Source organism: Schistocerca americana, chromosome 5 (genome assembly GCF_021461395.2).
Source record: "Schistocerca americana isolate TAMUIC-IGC-003095 chromosome 5, iqSchAmer2.1, whole genome shotgun sequence".
In the NCBI taxonomy this organism is placed as follows: domain Eukaryota; kingdom Metazoa; phylum Arthropoda; class Insecta; order Orthoptera; family Acrididae; genus Schistocerca; species Schistocerca americana.
The window spans coordinates 519,575,405-519,598,413 of NC_060123.1; the positions used below are offsets into that span (position 1 = coordinate 519,575,405).

General features: G+C 37.9%; 1 protein-coding gene across 1 annotated transcript in view; it reads left to right on the forward strand.

Moving 5' to 3' along the window:
* Positions 1–21,005, forward strand: part of LOC124616059 (TIMELESS-interacting protein) — a 63,103-nt gene extending 42,098 nt beyond the window's left edge. The window contains exons 5-6 of the mRNA XM_047144293.1: positions 18,381–18,602; positions 20,663–21,005. Coding sequence (XP_047000249.1) covers positions 18,381–18,602; positions 20,663–20,938 — 498 coding nt within the window. The 3' untranslated portion in view covers positions 20,939–21,005. The remainder of the gene's footprint in view (positions 1–18,380; positions 18,603–20,662) is intronic.
* The last annotated feature ends 2,004 nt before the right edge of the window (positions 21,006–23,009 follow it).

The window sequence follows — 23,009 nt, forward strand, 5'->3', positions numbered from 1 at the left end:
ACAAACTTTGATAAGGTAACAGATCCTTTCGCAGAAAGGAAAGCACGCCATGTAAAGCTGTAGCAAGATTAGGCAGAAAAAAAATCTAGGAGCTAAGGATTGAAGAAATGTGTACTGTCTTGTTTGTCTCTTCTCTTTACTCGCTTTATGTATCCTATACTTAATTTTATGTCACACAAAGCAGCAAGTTGTTAGCTAATAGGGAATAAAGTGTGCATATTTTCTGAAGTTTTTTTTTCTTTTTTAAAAAAAGAAAAGAAAAAAAAAAGAGGGGCAGGATGTCAAACCGGCAGACTGGAAGCAGGAGAGGCACCATAGGACATTTTAATTTCCGCTGTCTTGAATATAGTTTGATGGAATCCAGTACAAAATATACACGTTCGAAATACAGTGACATGCGATAGAAGAATGCTGTGTGAAGAGGTGTGGCGCTGCACTTTGGCACACTTAAGGTCAGATAACATGTCTTACAATTCCTCGGACACGTATGTTTTATGTATCGGAGTCTTCAGAAAGATGTGCGCTACAAAATGAACGTATTTTTCAAAATTCGATTTTTTTAAATTTTTGGCGTCCTGTCTCAAACGCTCGAGGGACGCCACTATCTTCTATTGCCCCGGTTCGGAAATATCGTAGATACGGGTCTGATGCGCAGAGCAGTCTGAGTTATAATGGGGAAGCGGGTAGTCTCCACGTGACCCGTGGTTACATTCAGTGATTTTGCTGTTTCCTCTTTGTCTACTGCACTCACGTCAAATGAAAACAAAATTGATTTCTTTGGCCAGGAGCTGTCATGTGAATTAAAATACATTCACATAATTACGGATGGCTAAAATACATTATTAGTTTCAGATTTTATTTTATTTCCACCTTTCTGACAGTCAATCATTAATTGCCATGCAGAACAATGAAGTTATTTTTATCGGTTTGCTGAAGAAATTTTCTTTTATTAACCTGTTCCGCTGAGGCAGTCAATATATTTGTAACAAAGGGTTTAGTTTCAAACTATTGGCTAGTTTCAACTGTTCGGAGCATTTCAAGTGTACGTTTTCATCTCCTAGAACGTATGGCATTATGCCATAACAAAGAACCAGACATGAGGTGTTATAACCAGGAATAACACAATAACCTCTTCAGTCTGGTTTATTAAATCACAAATCACTTTTTAAAAGTTATGTTAGCCAAGCGTCTACCCAGGCTCACATTCAGAAGTAATGCAGAATTAAAGTTTGGTTATACCAATGTCCGAATGTGCATGGTGGGGTGCACGTCCCGTAATTATTCCCAAGTCCAGTGAAGTTCAGTCTCTCCAAGTGAAGTCTCAAGATTTTCCGCCGAGCAACCAGGTAACCTCGAGTGGTGCGGCGAGTCATCCACAAGCAGCTGGAACACGGTGTACTGCACTTCTCGATGAGAACTGTTGTTTGCGGCGGCGGCCGGGTTTATATAAGGCTTGCTAGTTAATGGAGCCGTCGGCTGGGGTCGCTGTTTTCCAGGGAAAACCAATTGCAATGTTTCCTGGCGTAGCCAATTGCTGTGTACTGACAAATGCGCGCGCGCGAAGGCGGCCAGCGATGGTAGCCGCAAGCCGCCTGGAGAAGTGCGGCCAGCGATGTATTTCTCGGCCACGTAAGGGAGCGTGCATGTGGAGACGGCCAGCGATGGAAGCAGCGGGCAGCCCAGAGAAGTGCGGCCAGCGATGTATTTGGCGGCCGTGTACTGGAGCGCGTTGTTCGGTGTTTGTTAGAAGTTGTGTATACCACATGAGGTAACAAAGTACTGGTACCCAAGGAAATTTACATCCTTAAACAACGTTGAAAAGCTTAATATAATGTCGATGCCTACTTCACTGGGAATCTGGGACTCATTTAAAAATCAGCTCTTTGATGACGAGCTACTTAGAAGAATTTATAGCCCAGAAGATCACACTTTTATGTCGTTATTAAAAAATTTACTGATACATTTGTGTGATATATCTTAAAATGTAATACGTGCATAAAAGCCCAACATTATATGTGAAAGCTTAGCTTCTCTTGCAGCGTATTGGCCTTAGAGATCAATATTATATGTGAAGCTTTGTTTTTCTTGTAGCAACATTATATATATTAATTTAAACCATTAACTTTTCCTGTTCGTGTGTTCGCATTACTTAACAGTGATGTTGCTATTGGCTGACTACACCACGTATCCGAAGCTCTGAATATACGCTGTCATCGGCTGGCTAGATCACGTGACATGAACTATGACTGGCTTACAAATACGCATCGCAATTTCGATTTCAATGCTTCGGAAAGTAACATGCGGTGCTTGGTGGAATTGTGCAAACTAATTTTTAAGTCTTTTCTAAAGATGATGTTTGATTTTTCTCTACTCTTTTTTCAAATGCTCATTGTAAACAATCTGCATTGTCAATTTTGCAGTGGCACTTGTTTTGATAACAACAAATAAAAACTTTAAAGCAGTAGAATTGTTACTCACCAATAGTGCCACATAGTGTTACTTTGTGAAAACATAAGAGGCATAGCGTAACATAACATTTTATTTAAGTTATGTGTTGCACAGTATATTTAGGACCAGGACTGCAGCAGAAAATGTGTTTAATGTAGGTGGGAAAGTGGGACATGTGTGTTGAACATGGGGTTTCTGTGTGTGTGTGTGTGTGTGTGTGTGTGTGTGTGTGTGTGTGTGTGTGTGTGTGTGTGCGTGTGTGCGCATGTTGGTGGAATGACAGTGGGCATGGCATTGCTACTGGGCGGGGCTACACTGGTGGTGGCTTGCCACAGTTGCTGTTAATATTTTCTCTGTGCAGCAGATCACTACTAGTTAGTAATTTTTTTCCTAATAAGTTTCAGTGCACAAAGATGTTGCTTTTGGCAATGAGGTCAACAGCGAAGATTACTTGGTGCAGTAGTCATTAGTAATACTGCATCTGAGAAATGAGTATTAAATAACTTGGTAATAATAATGATGCAGAATTAAATGCGAGCCCATGACCCAGAGGGTCGATGATTCTGGTAACTATTGGCTGTTTGAGAGTCATCGGTTCCACATCATCACTTGCTGGCTAGCTGCAGTTATGTCGGCAGTGCGTGAAACACCAGTGTCGTCCACTGCTGTGGCAACTTTGTCACAGAGATAGATACCGGAAATGCTAGCCTTGGACAGCACATCTGGGAATCTCATTAGGTGAAACAAGAGATAAATAAAAATAATCAACTTGCAAATAATTTTATCCGGTTTACAAGAGGAGTTGCATATTGAGTTAAACTGACAGTGTGATCTTGTAAGAAATTGGGTTTTATAATAGTCTAAGGAGGTAGGTCAGAATAGAAAACAAATGAAACCATTAAAATTAATTGAATAAAAGTTTACAGAAACAAATGAACAAACCTTAGACAGGCAGCTGTGGTTAAATGTATCAGAGCAGGGTGGGTAATGATTCGGATATAACAGCTTCATCAGGCTCAACCTTCACAGCTGTTTAGGAGCGGGTAAATTAATTAATTACTCAAAAGATACAAGGAACAATAGATTCATTGATCAGTACACCACGGTTCACAGTTTAGGAAAAACGGAAGGGTAAGTACAAAAGCTTTGGGAGGAACTTAATAAAACCAAAGAGGAGTTAAGTAAATTGAAATTTAAAGAACTGCAACTACTGGAAGAATTTAATTTAGGTGGAGAAGACTTAAGATTTATTTACACTCAGGGGCCTTGAGGTGGTTACAGTATTTCACCTTGAGAGCTTTAGAAGTACTAGTGGTGCAGTGTCCCTCCCATGTGGCCTTGTGTAGTATTACATGAACTTTTATTTAGTTAATAAGAGTACACAAGTATTGTCTTTGCACTGATATTTATTTATATATTTATCTCAGGTGCTACAGCCATGTTTTTTCATTTATTTTGTCTGTAATGGAAAGAGGAATCCAATATAATCAAAAAACAGTAGAGCCAGATTTTGAATCAAATGACTTAGTGTTAAGAGCCTCTCACTCAAGCTCAAATCTTAAATGACAAAATAAGACGACTTTTATAAAGTAGTGGGAATACAACACCCAAAAGCAGTATTCCTTGTAGACCCACTGACTGGAAAGGAAAAGCCTTCTGCAGTGTTGACACCATAAAGAAGTATGTCACATAAAAATGAAGTACTAGGGTAGGCGAACCACTGTCCATCACATTCTGAGATATTTTCTCATACTCTACAGATGTTGCAAGTGTCTTTAACGCTTTCGCTGCTACAGATGTTCTCTCAGCATCTGTGATCAGGGCGGATTTTTTTATGGCTGTACTGTTCACCAAATACTGATGCCTGTGCTGAAGAGATGGCGTCCGGCTGATATGAAAAACTTACCATCTGATTTTTCGAAAACTATTAGTTAAAAAATTTGATTTTTGCACATCTTACAGTCTGATAATCTTCACTCAATAAAGAATTGAATTTCTTTTCATTATCCATCATGCTTATTTGCTGCACCAAAAGAAGTAAAATATTGGCACAAATGTTTAAAGATTTTGCAGAGGTAAAAATGCATTTTGTAAACTTTGTGTATGGTTGTTTTTTAGCTCATTGCAGTGAATGAAATGTAGATGAGATATAGAAATTTTATTTAAAATTGACAGCAGAATGATATCTCATTCCCTACTTGAGTTATTGGAACTTATATCTGACAGACAGGTGCACGTGACCTGCCCATTCACATCCAAGCGCACCGTGAATCGTGGTCATAACAATTGTCATATCACACAAACGATTTATGATGTTGAAACGAGGTTTTTTGCAAGTGATAGCACACCGTGAGGCTAGTAAATACTCAAAAAATTTTTATTCACCAACATCTGGAAATAAGTCTTCCGCACCAGTTAGAAGTTGGTGGCTCAGGGCACATACTGACATCCATAGCATTTTAAGAAATTCAAACGGCATGTGTATGCAGATCCACAGCACCTGGGGAATGCCCACAGCAGTGAAAGGCAGAGAGAGCCCACCTTCCAGATAATATATAGTATTACTCAGCACAACTGTCCTCGAGATACCCAGGAAACATTTCAGAGGTCACCAAGGTTGAGAAAGATGTAAGTCTCAGCAAAAACTGTGATATCTCTTTAAGTGATGATTGGGCATTGAGTGAAAGCACAGTTTCTCCAGAATGTGTTCTTGTTATCGTAAAAAGACTTGGATATATAGATTAGGAAGGTGAATATTGAACCAACACATAATTTTAGTGCTGTGGTCGTCAGTTCCATGTAGCTGGGCATGCGGGTAGTGTTTAGCCATTACTTTAATGTACTGTGCATTGTAAAATGCATCTCACACAGACAGATATTACAACGCAAGACAATACAACATTTTATGTAAAATCAGAGACAGAATGCATAGGTGCAGTTGCGAAAAACTAATGGAGAAAGATTGGTGCAACATTCCTTCCTGCGCAGAGTTGGAGTCACAATCTCAGAAAAGATTGCACAAGAGAAGCCTTATCCCAAGGATAATATTTTGTCCGTCCAAGTTGTGATATTACAAATTTGCAATCAAAGCTGCAGGGTGTTCATTTAAATGTTCCTCGTTTGTTACAAATTTTGTGATTTATTGTTATTCATGGAGTCTTAATGACCACAGTACATCAGTTACAGATGACCTGAAAAAATGTAAGAAGGGCGAATTTTTAATGGAAAACATTGACTGTACCATTTTAAAAGTGTTATTTATGGCTAGTTGCATCTTGCGTTAACATCTTTCATAATAATCAGATTGGGTTAGATGGCTCTTACTTTATGAACAATCAGCTGAGCTGATCATTTGATTTATAGTTCAGAAAATATATTGAACTATGCCATGCCTGGCAAAGCGTGGCTTGTTAGTGAACCATTCACTTCCAGCGGTGCTCTCCCCACCAAGTCAACACATGCGGTGCAGTCATGGGCCCATCACAGCCTACTGTTTGCTTGTTTGTCTTTGCTACTGGAAGATTTACTCACTTTACTTCCATTGCTTGCAACAGCGTGTTTGATATTTTTGATACCATTAAAAATGTGATGAGAAAATTGGTGTTCTTTCAAAAATGCACTGTAGTTTGTATTGGTAGTGCACTAGCTATGGTTGGTTGCGAAAATGGCTTCATTGATCAGTTAAGAAAAAATAGAATAAATTGTCTAACTTCTCATTGAATTGTATGTATTCTGTGTATATAGCCTACTATACATAAATACATACATATACATGTAATAATGGTGCAGGCCTAGAGGAATTCACTTGTCAGGAAGCACTGCATGGGTAAAGTTCCAGAATACTGTTGAAAAATGTAACACAAATTTTGAACATAATATGCGGAGGAAATCTATTGCTATCTCATCAAACAAGTTAAACAGATTTTTTAAAGTTGAAATGGAATATGAAGATCAACTTCCTAATTCCAAAATTAATTGACTGAGTGCAGAAAAATTTTTAGCTCTTCTTATTTCACTTAGAAAAGAACTTAACAAGTTTTTGAATTAAGAAGCAAAACCGGAAACTACAGAATTTGAAGATAGCATTTCTAACAGATTTTACAAATCTCTTAAATAATTTGAATTTGTGTTTGCAAGAATAGGAACACACACTTTCTGATGTGTGTCCAAATATTAATGAATTATGGTCTAAACTAAACAAACAGGTAAAAGATTTGCTATTTCCCAAGTTGGTATGAACTGAAACAAGAATACAAGAAAGTAAAATTTTCAAGATTTACTTTAATTGTTGATGAATTCTCTAAGAGTTTCACTGTCACTTTAAAGATTTTAAATCTTTACAATGCCTTTTAGAACACAATGGAAAATTAGTCTTGGAAGCCATCTTCAAGAAAAAGTGTGCAATTTACAGAAGATCTGTTTAGCTGTCCAGAATGGAGAGAGTTTCTGCAGTTTTTGAAGTTTAGTCTCACGATCAGTACAGAAAACTTGCCGAGTTCACTTATAAAATAAAATTGTTTTTGGGATCAACATATATTTGTGAAAGTACATTAAATCCCAGCATAATGCTGTGAGCAATGAGTTGTTGGGTCACCAGCTTCAGAACACAGTTAGGTCAATGTTGCAGAAATTGTAAAGACAAAATTATATAAATTTAACGTATATATTTTAATATCTCATTAATGTAAGTAAATGTTTGACACACATGATGAAATAAAGTCAAAGATTTAATACTTTTTCTTGAGGCGTTTACATATAGGCAGTAGGTAGGCCTCACGATCCACGACGACAGTCAGTTACCCTGCAGTTGACAGGTGTGGCTGTGGCTGCAACGTAGGGGTAGAGTGTGTGGGGGAAACTGCTCAAAGGAGGGAATGGCTCACAAGCCACTGTTTGCCAGCCCTGAACTTAAACAATAGAAGGCACAAGCAAGTAGTAAGATTGTGCCCATGATGACAGTAAAAGAATTTTTCACTTTCATTTAGATTATTGGAGTGAAATTGAAGATTAACTTTACTATTTAATGATTGTGGGTGCAGTGGACTTCAAGCCTGATGAGCAGCTTCTTTATTAGTGCAGCCAGTGAACATGTCTTAAAAACACAGTCTCGCAGTGGTACCATTCAGTAAAATGTGGTCTTTAACACAGCTGGAAGCCTAATAGTATTTTATTGGAGGAGGCAGACTTGTTCTTACAGATGAGCTCTTTGATAAATTTTTAGAAGAATTTTTGTCCTTGGTGCAAAGTTGTAGGACGTTCCAAAAGCACTAGACTAGACGAGATGTTACGGTGCTTTGATGATCCTGATGTGTGCTGAGTCCTCAAGTACTTGGGAAGTGCAACAACATTGGAATAAAGATGCTCTTTATCTAAGAAATCTGAGTATGTAAAAATAAAAATTAATGGATAGCAAATAGCCCAAATTAGGGAGCTGTTATGCAGTGCATGGTTATATACAGTTGAGCCCTGCATCCACGTTGCAAACCTGCGTGAGTGGTGTTCGGTCTCCAGCACTCACTTTGCATGCAATGTGAAATCACGCAGCTGGCTGTTTCCTCACTCGCCATCAAGCGTGCATTCACTCGCAACTGGCAACAGGCATGTGGCCCTGCCGTGCAGCTAAGGAAGTTTGGACACTACAGCTTCATCTAATGGGCCTGACAAGCATTGGAATACACTTAGAATTATAATTTCTTTTTAGCTGTTGAATTTCCATGTTTTCTACAGAGAATGTGTATGCTGGTGTGCCTCAGTCACCAAATGTTACCACTTTGACTGAGTATGATAACGTATAACAAAAATTAAATTGCTAATCAAATATTGAATGTAATTGAAGGTCATTGATGTAGTGTGGAACTGTAAATTTGCCCAAATGAATAGCTGATGAGATAATGCTCACATTTGGTCTGCAGCTAAAATCACATTGACGTTGAGAAATGCTTTAAATGGAACAAATGAAAAAGACCTGTGTGGAGGAGCACGACAACTAACTGTAATTGTCAGCTTTGTTTACTATTAACAAAATACTTTAGTCCAGCTGCACTGTAGGCCCTTGTGAGTGTTTGTTCCCATGGCTCAGTGCAATATCTGTTTGTAAATAAGTTATTAATTGTTCGTACAGAAATGTGTCTTGGTGGCTCATTGCTTTGACTTCCAGACTGCAGAGCTAAAGGTTGGGGTTCGAGCCCCACCTTGATCCTCCTCCTCCTAGTTAAAATAATTACCCAAGTCTTACTGCCTTTTTTAATAATTAGTGTCGTGGTTATTAAAAATTAAAAATATTTTTAGTAATTATTGTCATGATTGTCCACAGCTCGTGGTCTTGCGGTAGTGTTCTCGCTTCCCGCACACGGGATCCCGGGTTCGATTCCCAGCGGGGTCAGGGATTTTCCCTGCCTCGAGATGACTGGGTGTTGTTGTCATCATCATCATCATCATCATCCTCATCCTCATCCTCATCACTCATCCCCATTACGGTTGGAAGAAGGCAATGGCAAACCACCTCCACTAGGATCTTACCTAGTCGGCGGTGCGGGTCTCCCGCATTGTCCCCTATGCTCCTCAGAGTATGGGACCCCATCACCATCATCAGTGTCATGGTTATATTCGTTTGACAGGTACATCTTATAGCCTCATCTGTATCCGTCGTGGAAAGATTTTTGTTTAAACAAATGGCTCATTTGATGAATGAAAACGACAAAGTATGAAATAAAAAAAATAAAGAGAATCATTTTTCATTTTCCAAATACATAGTATGTGATTTTAAGGATTTAAAAAAAAATATAAAATGCTTTTTGGAGGGAAAAAAATGGATTTCAAATGCAAAATAAATATAGGTATTTTACATATTGAATTTGCATTTCAAATGCCTGTATTTCAAATAATGCAAATCTCTGCATGACTAATAAAGCACTGCAAATGTTCAGGGCCAATTGAGAGCAGCTTTACTTGCTTTACCATGTAATAAATGTAACATAAAAAATGCTTTGTAGTTGGACTACCTTAACAATTACACTACAGATCTGACTCAATTCAACTGAGTCTGCATTTCCCTGCAACTCTCCTGCCCCCTCATCCCTGCTAATTTGGAAGTACTCTACGTAACTAGCCAAAGATGAGAATACAGCTAACAGAAACTCGTAATTTGCAATACCTTCTCCCAATCCAACACGCATCTGTGCACTTACATAAAGCTTCGAGATTGAAAAATCTTGGAAGAGACGGTGTGTTTATGTACATAAAAGAATTCATCGTATTGCAGCACAGTGCCATCTTTTTTATTGAATATGTGTCGAGAGATGATTGGAAGTTTTTTGTACGCCAACTACAGTTACTGCAGCAGTGTCTTACCCACTATTCAAAACCAAATAGTTCACTTACTGTTCAAGCCCAGGGGAGGCTTACAACAAACTGCCAACACACAATAACCCAAAGAAATGCCGAAGAAATTGGGTCACAAATCTCAAAAATGACGTTATGAAGTAAAAAGAAAATTTATTTCAAATGTGATGGAGATATGAAGCTGATGTGGAATTACAATGAAGTTATTGCCAAAAACTACGGTGGAATTGATAATTTCTCAATTTTTCTGAAGAATACTATATCTTTAACCTGGAATAAAGATGATTTCAAAAAATATCACCACCCAATATCCTGTTTGCATCTGTTGAATGTATTTTCTTTAGTGTGTTACAGTGACAAAACTTTGAAAACCAAATAAACTTTCTGATGAGATGTTTGGAAATAAGAGTTGTTCTAAAAATGATTTTAAAATCAATAAAAAGTACATTTGTGTAATAAGTGATAAAGAATTGGAACAGTAAATCTTATTCATAATACTTTTTATTTACTGATGATGAATAAACATTTTTATCCAAATAAATATACTTGTAGTCTCTGTTTGTCATGCAAATAAATTATGCGCATGGGAACTGTGTTATGCATGTGCACACTGCAGATTTGCAGACTGTATGTGAGTGAGTACAGCAAGCACAAGGTGTACACGTGGCTGTAGACAAGCGCTCACTCAGATATGCCATTTGGCGAAGGAGCATCAATGCTCTTTGACAACATCCGTCACCCTGTCTCTCTCTCTCTCTCTCTCTCTCTCTCTCTCTCTCTCTCTCTCACACACACACACACACACACACACACACACACACACACACATGCAGAGAGAGAGAGCCATGTGCAGACCACTTTTGCATGAGGCGTGTGCCTGCAGTGCTCTGATATACAGTTGAGTTTTCTCGTGTTGAAAATAGCCTGACAGTGCGGAAGAATGAATGGCTGAATATACCTGTGAAGCCATGTGCATGGCTGCCTCATTCCTCCATTTCGTCACTCAGTCTGGATGCAGTGATCGGGATGGGATATAGATGTGTAGTACACTTGACAAACAGTGGCAGGACACACCACCATGCAATTCTTGTGGCATATGATCCCCAATAAATTTTTTTAGGGGAGTTGTTTTGCATGTGGATAAGAGTTTAAGAATTGAATTAATAAAATTTTCCATACAAATGTGAAAAGTGTGCAAGTTGAAATACTATGAAGAGTCTCATCTCCTTCCTGGTCAGCTTTTCCTCTGCTGGAAGGTGAAAGTTGATGCCCTGTACTGGCTCTCTCAAAGATTGCCTTCACTGCACGGTTTCAAAGTATAATGGCCATTTTCCAAGGCCGCATTATTGCTAGTGAAAAAACCTCACATATACACATGAAGTTACTGATCAGTTCCAGATATAGCCCGTGTCACATAGGATGGCGCTTCTGCTCGTAGAGGCAAAAGCGGTAAGAAAGTGTGGAGAGTTGAAAACTACGCGTGTGCAGCAGCAGAGAGTGGGCAAACTATGCCTATGTTGCCGAATTGGATTGCTGCGGACAACAGTCAGGCTCATTTGCCTAAGGTACATCGTATTATACATTCAAAGAGGAATTAGTAAATATTCCTATGAGAGGAATAGTAAATATTAAAACCAAGTTTGATCAATTGTCATGAGAGAAACATTAATTCATTTCCTGTGGACGTTTGCTTCCACTGCATCATAGATGTACTCTGCGTGGCGTCGGGAGGCGAGAACAACTGACACAGCTTTGTGAAAACGTGAAGTACAATTTTTCTCAAAATGATGATTGTCTAATGACAAGATCATTGAAAGTGCTTGCAATAATCATCATTTATTGCAATTTGAACTGTATTATAAGTAAAAATTTAATACATAATTCATAACTTAAACAAACCGAAATCATTATATTTGCTTGAGAACTGCTTCTACTCAATAGAATTTTTAAAAATATTCAAGGTGTGTGTGTGTGTGTGTGTGTGTGTGTGTGTGTGTGTGTGTGTTTTTGACTATAGTTAATGGTAGAAAATACTAGTGTAAAGGATTATCGTAGAAATAGTCAGTAAGTTGTCATATTTTTCACTGTTAACAGGCATTATGAGTGTAAACTAACTCGTTCGAAATTATAGTGACAGACCGCATTTATAATCCATTGAACAAGCAAACAATTAACCATCATTCGCAGGTAACTCCAGAGAATGCTGATGGATAACATCGAAAACCACTGATATCTCTACAAGTAATAGTTACTGTTATTTTAGGGCCTTATCCAGTTTGTGCCTTGAAAATAACAGGGGTTTACATGTGGAAATATTGGTCTTCTGACAAATTATCCAGCTGCATTCTCGCTTGTTATTAGAACATCAACATTCTCCTTGGACAATATGTTGAACATTATAGTCTGTTTAATTCAAAGGATACAAAGTTCTTATCAAAAAGGCTAGGAAGTTCTCATTATCATGTATGCAACTGATATCTTGACAAACACAGTTTTCAAACGATGAGTCTTTAAAACTAAGAAATATTATTACTTTGTTCCAAAGTCTACATCATAATACCATTGTCACTTCTATTTGAATCTGTTTCCGAACAGTCTGACTGAATTTACAATGATAGGTTCAGGGCTTATATCCATCATCACTTTCCAATCAAATTCTTCTTTCTGAAGCTTTTTAACCATGCCTCACAGACTGTGCTAACGCTACATGTGGGACGTTGTCTGTTGCCTCGTGCACATGTGACTCATGTATGCTATCTTGAAATTATTATTATTATTATTAAATTTTTTTTAACCACGTAGCCTTAACACTTTGCCCAAATTAATTCCATGGGGCCACACTGACAGTGACACATGGGTAAATGCAAAACTGTGCGACTCCATTCACGTGCAAGGAAGTCGAGTTTGTACTTTCCTGTCGTGTGACTTGCATTAATTAATGAGGTACTGGAGATCAGCACGAGTCGGTTTATACTGTGCTTAATATTTTTATTTTTAAGCCAGGGAAGAGTATCCATTTTTCTGGTGTGTTCTCTGTAACAGTTGAATTATAACTGTCAATGACGGACTTCGATGCAAGGTGTGACAAGAATTGTGAATCACGTCACAAAACTGACAGCATTCATTTATGAATGGTAGTCACTGCTGTTTTCTTACACGTAAATACAAGTTTGTTCTCAGAAACAAAACAAGAGGAGTCAGCATGCAGAATAATTATCCGAGAGCCTATTCGTGTGAAAACTTTTAAACCACTGGTACAGTCACTCATTTTCCAGCAGGTCTTCCTGGAATGATTCTAATTTCCTTTGTTTCATCAAGATAACACACTGTTGAACTACACCTTTCTCTTGTATCATAAATCTTTATATGGGATGCAGTTTGTGCTGCAACTGTGTCACTTCTTTGAATTAAAAACTGTCGTCTTAACATATTTAACCAACATCTTTTAAAATTCTTTACATTGACAAAGCACTTACCGTTGAAGCCAGTTTTCTCCTGCATAACTGTTACACGTTTTTGTGATTTTGGGCATTCATCATTAATATGGAGCACTTGAAATCATGGTTGTTAAAACCATCCACTTGTGTTACAGATTCCTTGCAATTTCGAAACTTAACTTTTCTATGGTTCCTACAGCTCTGACACGTTCGTTTACAGTTCTCTTTACAGTTCTTTTGCCGACACCACCTGTTTCTGTAGTCCGTTCTTGTGTACTCAGATGTCCTTGTATCCTCAGATGTCAACAGTAGGAGACCTGCTTTAAAGTTCACATTTGAAAAAGTTATAAATGTGGCAAATAATCCCCCACGCCTGCTTGTGAAGCATTTCAGATTTATTGCCCATCACCTAATTTTTTTTTCGAATCTCGCTTAAACATTTACAGATACACATTCACAGTTATACTGCTACAGGAGGGGGAGGCTGACAGTTGAATGACTAATTCGATTGTCGTGAAGTATGGTAACAGTGCTGCATGTAGGAATGAGATTCTCACTGTCCAGCTGTAACTCGCTGCTAGCTGCCCAGAAGAAGAATTAATATTATTAGCTGATGGTGGCTAGTGGAGGGGGTTGCGCAGAACGGCTGAAAATTGGGCCGCCTTCTTACATGACACAAACTTTAGTAGCATCAAAACACCCTCTATCAAGTAGAACCTTCACATTGTTCTCATTCTGCCCTCTTCTGTTCAGTGTGAAATTCATTCATAATGGTTATTTGCTTTTACTTCTTATCAGCAAAAATTAATTTGTTTCCCATGTTCAGTTTTTCTCCCCGTTTAGTTTTGTACTGTATATTGCATGTCCATTTCAAATATGCTTTTTTTCTGTTTCAAGTAAATTGAGTTTATCACAGTGCAGTTGTCATATTCTTGGTCACTATTTGCCACATCATTTATTAGATCTGTCACATTAGATTTGAAGCTTAACTAAAAATGTTGTATGTTTCATATTAAGAAAATATTAGAATTGGCTATTAGATTAAAGTACACTTCTACCTCAAGCTTACGAATTGTGTCCGGAAAATGAAGCAAACATCAATTTAAAAAAAAGGGGGGGGACGCAGATCATTGTGACTGTTTAGATTATGTGGGGTGGGGCTATAGGATCTCAGTCTCTGCGTGTTCCTGTTTAATGCCTGTGTCACAAAACACAATGGAATAATCACTAGAACAACCTTAAGCAATGAAGTTTTGTTTGAAATTGAACAGATCTCTTGTGAAGAACCAGCCTATGGAAGAGTTTTTAGCAAACAGAACACAGCATGTTGTTATCAATGGAGAGATGTCTACAGACGTTAAAGTAACCTCTGGCGTGCCACAGGGGAGTGTTATGGGACCATTGCTTTTCACAATATATATAAATGACCTAGTAGATAGTGTCGGAAGTTCCATGCAGCTTTTCGCGGATGATGCTGTAGTATACAGAGAAGTTGCAGCATTAGAAAATTGTAGCGAAATGCAGGAAGATCTGCAGCGGATAGGCACTTGGTGCAGGGAGTGGCAACTGACCCTTAACATAGACAAATGTAATGTATTGCGAATACATAGAAAGAAGGATCCTTTATTGTATGATTATATGATAGCGGAACAAACACTGGTAGCAGTTACTTCTGTAAAATATCTGGGAGTGTGCGTGCGGAATGATTTGAAGTGGAATGATCATATAAAATTAATTGTTGGTAAGGCGGGTACCAGGTTGAGATTCATTGGGAGAGTCCTTAGAAAATGTAGTCCATCAACAAAGGAGGTGGCTTACAAAACACTCGTTCGCTCTATACTTGAGCATTGCTCATCAGTGTGGGATCCGTACCAGATCGGGTTGACGGAGGAGATAGAGAAGCTCCAAAGAAGAGCGGCGCGTTTCGTCACAGGGTTATTTGGTAACCGTGATAGCGTTACGGAGATATTTAACAAACTCAAGTGGCAGACTCTGCAAGAGAGGCGCTCTGCACCGCGGTGTAGCTTGCTCGCCAGGTTTCGAGAGGGTGCGTTTCTGGATGAGGTATCGAATATATTGCTTCCCCCTACTTATACCTCCCGAGAAGATCACGAATGTAAAATTAGAGAGATTAGAGCGCGCACGGAGGCTTTCAGACAGTTGTTCTTCCCGCGAACCATACGCGACTGGAACAGGAAAGGGAGGTAATGACAGTGGCACATAAAGTGCCCTCCGCCACACACCGTTGGGTGGCTTGCGGAGTATAAATGTAGATGTGTAGATAATTGTTTTTGCAAGCTCACTGGGACAGTGCTGTATCATATTTGCAAGTTTCTGGTTGGTTCAAAGTGTTTCAGGAAAAGGTGATCGACAAACCACGTGCTGTGGCCATTGACCGGCACAACCGATAACAATTTGGCCCATGTACACAATCTGTTAAATTCTGACCATTGATTGAGTGTCTTGATGATTGCAAAAACTTGCAACCTTCCTGAAATAATTGTGCATGAATTGTAAATGAGGAAGGTGTGTGCCAAGCTTTTACAGACAATTAGAAGAATCACCGGGTGACTATCACGACTGAACTCCTCGAACACATGACAATTGAACCTTCTTTTTGGACTATGTCAAAGTTGCTAATAGTACATCTTGGGATCCCCAGAACTGGAAAAAGCAAGAATGAGCACATCAAAAGTGAAAACTATGTTGATTGTCTTCTTTTTTGACACCAAAAGTTTGGTCCACAGAGAGTTAATTCCTTAAGGTCAAACTGTGAATGTGCCTACTACTTTGATGTGCTGGGACAACTGCGAATAAGGGTAATCCGAGTGAGAAAGCAGATTGCCAGTACGTGGGAGCTCCATCATGACAACGTTTCAAGCCACACCGCTCTGAGCGTCCATGAGTACCTGGCGAAGCACAACTTGGCATCCAAAGCTACTGCAACACCTCCACAGTCTTGATATTGCTCCAGCCGATTCCTTTCTCTTCCCGAGGATCAAGACCGGCCTGAAAGGAATCCGTTTTGAGTAGATTAAGGCCTTCCAGGACACCATATCGAGAGCCTTTCTGAAGTCCCCATTGAAGTCTTCCAGGATGTATACAGTGTCTGGCAGAGCTGCTGGAAAAATTGAGTGGATGCCAAAGGGAACTAATTAGAACAATATTGTAATGATATCTACAGTAAATCAATTGGTTAAAAAACGCAGTAATTTTCACACACATCTAGTACGAACTTGTGTGTTGAATTGATTATGAACAGATTGTACACTTGTTTACAAATGCTATTTTTAATCAAGCAAAAAGAAGAAATAGAAAGAAGAGAAAGTTGTCAATCACTGTAAATAACTACGAAGGTGTATAACAAGACTACAGCTCTTTGTGGAGGAAAGTTATACTCATCGTTTTGAATGGATGTGATTAAAGGAACTTGAAAAGAAGTGTGTAAGACCCATATTTCCTCACTTATGAGTATTTTTGCACTTTTGCAGCATTTAAATGCCGTTTTGTGGATAGAATACACAGATACGTTGAAGAATGTCACAAACACACACTAAAGTCAGAACAAATGAATTGGTGCAGTGGTAATCCTCTGACTTGACACTCAAGAAAAGCAGGACATTTAGCTTTAAATTTTTCATGGTTACACTAAATCATTTTAGGAAAATGCTAGGATGGTGCCTTTTAAAAAGGACGCTGACAATACCGTTCCCCGTTCATGTCTAATTTGTGCTTGTACTCCATTTCCAGTGAACTCATCATTGATGAAATATTAAACCTTGAGCCCCTTTAGCTATCTCAACCACATCAAATATGCAACAGAGTATCATTTCAAGACAATGGTGACAGTTCATAGGCCCAAGAAATGTCCTAAGGCAAAAGCAAGGTCGACCAAGAGGAGTTAGTCCATAACAGAGCTTACCTGTTGCTTAAGTTACACAGCAAAATCAAAGAATATCCACAAGGTAATTGTCTGCTAAGATTATAGCTGTGAAACAGTCTATTGCTTTTACAATTATTTGAACATCATGGAAAGAAACCAGTTTAGTTGTGGTGGGGTTATGGTATGAGAGAATAGGTGTATCAAGTTTTATATCTTAGTTTGTCGCCAGAGGAATATTGTCGGGCATATTTAATCCAGACTACCTGTTCAAGATGTCTACATGAGTTGTTGTGTTCAGGTAGATGTGTATCTTTTCAGTGAAAAAAATCAGCTCTTCTCTAAGGTGGGAATTGACTGCCAATACAGCTGTTAAACTACCATGTAGATAGCATGCCACGTCACTGCCCAGTAGTTTGTTGGACAATATGGCATGACCATATCCTCTGTTAGTGTAAAAAACAAATTTCTCTGGTTCTGCTATTTTTTAAATAAGTATCTTCATTTTGAGAACCCTTCTGATTAAATATTTTAGATTTTGTTGTAGGCAGAGTATTTTGTGATTAATATTTACCTTGTTATGTAGCCCTTCAATATCTTCATGAAATACAATTTACTTATTGTCCTTTGCTTTTGGACACTAGTGTATGTGTGGTCAAGAAGTAAAATGTTGCATTCAGAACCTATACTTCAATGCTAGGGCCCCTTGTGTAAACTTCAATTTTTTTTGAGAAAAAAAGGAGGGGGGTGGCAGCCTTAAGTAGTATTCCGAATCACAAGATGTGGTCATGCTACTGGTAGAGTTATTGTAAGCTTCACTCATATTCATTTTCCTTAAGAAAGCAGCTAGTATTGAGGATGGAAGAAAAAGTTAAAATACTTCCTAGACGTTCCATGGTGTTCAAACTAGGTTTATTGCTCCATAATTATTGTCACCACTTTATTGTGGGAACAAGTGTGTGTAGATCACGTCAAGAGCTTGTGATACTGTATGAAAATTATAAAACGAGAAACATTCAGTCAGCTCATTGTGTTTAAATCTGGGGAAAGCTGCCGATTTAAATAGCTTCAAGTTTGGTGGTTTGATGTGTGTTGAATGAGTATTGCAAAAACAACAAGGTTCGTAGGGTGTTTGCAAGATGTCAATTATTTATTATAAAGACTACAATTATTAGCAGATACTAGATGCCACAGTGTCTCTCTAAAATTAAGTGCTGTTTGTCTGTTGCCTACAAAGTGACTGTATGACTAATTACTGAAATCTCATTTTGCAGACGTATGTGAAGAGAATTAGGATGGGTCTTGTCAATGAGGTTGAACCAGCCTCACTTTGTGATGAGGTTAACGAAAAGGAAGAGCAGATTGATGAACCAATTGATGCTTTTGATGCTCTTATTGGTCAGCAATTATCTTTAAGTCATTTGTCTCAGGCTCACATGGCACATCAGAATGCTTCACATTCTTCAGCACAGCTTCAGACGCAGTCAGTAGTCAAGGTAATTACTCACTAAACTTCTGTGGTCTGGAAACTTTCTTTGCACTGCCATGCTTTCACTGCAAATGATAAGCTGGGTGGAGTAATAATTGGAGTGCAAAATTTGTTATTTTCCTCCACTCCCACCTAAAATTATAACATAGTTTATGTAAACAACAAACTGGTATATCTTTAAATATTGGCATATTAACTCTAAACTATGAAATGCATAAAAGATTCCACACTGGTGAGAAGGTTAGTTCCTGTGATCTATATCACAGAGCTTAAAAGTACACATGCAACTCTTGATTCTAATTTTTAGTGCCCTAACTCTTTCATTGACATCTTCCAACACTACTAACTTCGCATCTCATCTGTCTGGTACAGGAAGTTGCCTTTGTTTCTGTTATTATGTTTTGTTTGTCATTTATTCCACCTTAACCAGTATGAAAGAAGCAGTCATTTCTAGCTTTATTAATTTCTTTGTGGTGTATGTACATTGTTCATTTGAAAACAGCTACTTTTAAGTTATGTTACAGTAATGCATTATATAAAGTAATGCATAATATTGGTACATGACATTTAGATGCCCATATAATGAAGCATTTTTACTAGTGAATAACAAGTGTTTTATCAGATTAAAGAAAATAATGTCACACGGTATATACAGGGTGTCCCAGCTATCTTGTCCACCCAAAATATCTCTGGAACAATAACAGCTATTGGAAAACGACTTTCACCGGTATCAATGTAGGGTTGGGGCCCATGAGTGTACATATTTGGAAACATTGTAAAACGAAAGCATATGTGTTTTTTAATACAAACTTATGTTTTTTTTAAATGGACCTCCTATATTTTTTCTTCAGCAATCCATAGCATGACAAAGCACATACACAATGGCGTTGATTGCATCGCAATATTCCCATTACATCCCGAGATATTGAGACGCGAAGTTGACGCCTGAAATACCTGACATGCGCTGCTAGCACACATCCTGAGGCTCAGGCGTGAACCCCATGCTGCCCGTAATCGCGATGTGATTGACGTGTCACACATATTTATCAAGAGGTCCGAAACAATGGTAAAACTTTTAGTACACTTGCTCGTTTCACTAAAACTATCAACATGAATTTTACTGTTACGAGTGAATGATTAACTGTCACTTGCACTAGATCTACAGTGAAGTCTTTTTACCTATTTGATCCTCTGCTGCCTTCACTATTTCATCCCTCAAAGCTACCCATTCTTCTTCTACTGTATTTCTTTCCCCCATTCCTGTCAATTGTTCCCTTATGCTCTCCCTGAAACTCTGTACAACCTCTGTTTCTTTCAGTTTATCCAGATTGTTTCATATGATGACATTATCATCACACCTAAGACGGATGTAAGTGTGCTATATGAAGGAAATAGTTGAAATAGGCAGTAGTGGGTATGAGAGTGGTGGGGCAGTGAAGAAAAGAAGTCACCTAGAGCCTGTTTTGCTGTAGCTTCTGAAGAACATGATACTGTTGTAAGCTTCTTTCTTCGGTGGTTCTTGTAGCATCACCTCCCTGGTGTGAGAACTGTCAGTATGTTATACTTGGAGGTATGTGTAAACTACTGCTTTTTCCCAAAAAAAATCAAAGACATTATTTAAGTAGTTGTCTTTAACATTCGTCATCATCATATTTAACGTGTGCCAGAGATCTGCTTCTCTATGAATTATTCAATTAAATTAGGATCATATGCTATAGTTTAAACTTCCAGCACGGGCTACTGCTGTGATTACAGATTACTTTTACGACTTAATAATTATCAAAGTAAGTTTCTGGGTCACTCCTTCAATGTAATCTAGTCAAACTCAAATTTAAGGAGGAGAAAAAAAGTGTTGGGTTCCCAGGTATTTGCTAAAGAGGGGTTTTAGTGGACGACCATTACAATGCTCCAAAGATAAAATCTGTTGGATAATGGTATGAAGTGTCAATTTATGTGGTTAGATTGTTACAGTTCACTATAAAGTATTGGTTGTTGTGTCCTTTTTGTCGTGCAGAAGTAGTTTACAAATGTTATGTTGTAATTGTTGTTCATTTTTAATGTTTACAGACACTTACAGAAGAACAAAAAGAACGTATGCGACGTAATAGACTTATCGCAGAACAGAGAAAATTAGAGAGACTTAAGGCACAACAGATGGCCAGCATAAATGAAATACCAAAAGCTACACAGGATTATAACTCTTCCTCAAATGATAATTTGAATCCACAAAATACAAATGATGCAGTGATTTCTACTGAGACTGAAACAAGTGCAGCAAGTCAAAACAGTGCTAATATTAATCAATCAGACAACATGATGGAACTGGATTTGCAATCGAGTTAATTTATCTGCTTATTTTATAACTAAAACTCATAAGGAACAAATACAATTATTTTTGCATAATGCGTAAAAAAATCCTTGTGTTTCTTTTATTATTATTATTATTTTTTTATTTCCAACACTGGCGTTTATTCTTGTCTAAATTAACAGTTATGTTTCAATTTATGCAGTGTTGCAAACTACAACAAACAAAATTTTATGGACATTACTTTCCTTTAATCCAGTCAGTACCTCAACCATAGGTTTTCATTGAATGACAGCAATTTGCTTTTTTTCCTAAAGTGGTTATAAATATAAGGAAAAATCATTTAATATAATTCCTTTTGGTTTGTGGGGAAACGTCACAAACCTTAAATACAGAGGAGAACAAATATAAGATGTTCCACATAAAACCAGTATGCCTCAGTACTAGTTAATCATCTGTAGTCAAATTGCTTGTGAAGTAGCGACACTGTCTGAAGTTGGCTACACTGAATTTTCTCAGAAATCTGATGGGGCAACCACTCACACATCCAGCGAAAGTATAGTCCACATCACCAATGTATTCCCTGAACATGGACTTGCCAGTAGAGGGCTCTAGCCACCCAAGGTCCCTGGATTGAACATCATCTGATATTTATTTATGGGGCATACTGAAGAGCAAAGAGTTTATTGACAATCCACGCACAATAGATGATCTTAAATGGAACATTACTAGAGAAATGAACATCATCACGCATGCAAAATTGTAGAGTGTTGCTGGTAACATCCATCGCAGTCAGTGGAATGCTTGGATGCCTGTCGCCACCACTTCAAGCATCTCATGCAGACAGGTAGATTTAGTTCATTGTTATTTGAATCTTGGGTGTGAGATGTGCTGGTTTTATATGGGATTTCCTGTATGAGACAGATAATTAAATGAAGATAAAATCTGGGTATAATACAGTTACATTAATATTGACAACCGTTCACTTTGCAGAGGAAATGTTACATAGCAGATATACATACCCACAAGAAACTGGACACTAGCCCACATTTTCACCTTTCATGGTACTTGCATGAACGTTCAATCAATCAAAGAATCTCTCTTCACCGAATAAGATACAGGAAATACCTTTATGAGGCATATTTGCCACGCTGCTGATAAAAACGCTTAAAATAGAAAATAATATTTCTAACACTGGAAGTCCATGATGGAACAATAATAATAATAATAAAACCTTAAATGTGTTGCAGTGTTTTCATTGTGCCTGTCTCTACATTTCATCTGTATGGTGAGCAGCAATCTATTCTTTTTCATATTATTGTGTTATTATTATTATTAAAATATTTCTAGCTTTTAAACTGTGCATTTCTCCTTCAAGGAGGAAATAGACACAGGGTTGGAAGAGAGCAGTGAGAAGGTGTCATACCCAAGATTGGGAAAAACCCACCAATTGAAAAGATGAAAAGGGGGGGGGGGGATGAAGGAAAAAGTGTCAAAGATAGTACATTAGTAAGAGCTTTTTCAGCTTCAGTTCAGAGATATAAGGGACAGAGTGATAAATGAAGCAGGATTACAAGACAGAGAGAAAATTAAAAGTGGAAAGAAAAAGGAAAAGAGAAATCGGTACAACGACAATAAAAATGTGCAAGTAAGTAATCTAACAAAACCACATAGGATGGAGAACTGGTTTTAAGTAACTGGGCACTATAAATAGGGCCCTTAAAAATTGGCAGTAAATGCGAATATAGATGAGAGTTCTCCCTCAAAATATATAATTACCTAATAAATGCCATTACATTGCAAATGATATCCAGATGAACAATTTTTTTCGGAAATAGTGTAAAACAGCTTCATTTTCTTCACATAAATACTGGAAATGTTACTGTTAATGTGAATCATGTAGTGAAGCACAATTTTGAAAGATAATTTGTGTAAGAATGTGTTTACAGAATAAAAAGGGCATGAATGCTTCGCACTATCAGTGAACTCTGGGATCTGGTGTCATGCCAATAATTGTGGATGGTTGAAAGGTCTGTATAACATACACGCTGTGTAATGCAATGAAGTACTATCTGTGGGACCTCCTAGTATCTTAGAACAAAAGAAATG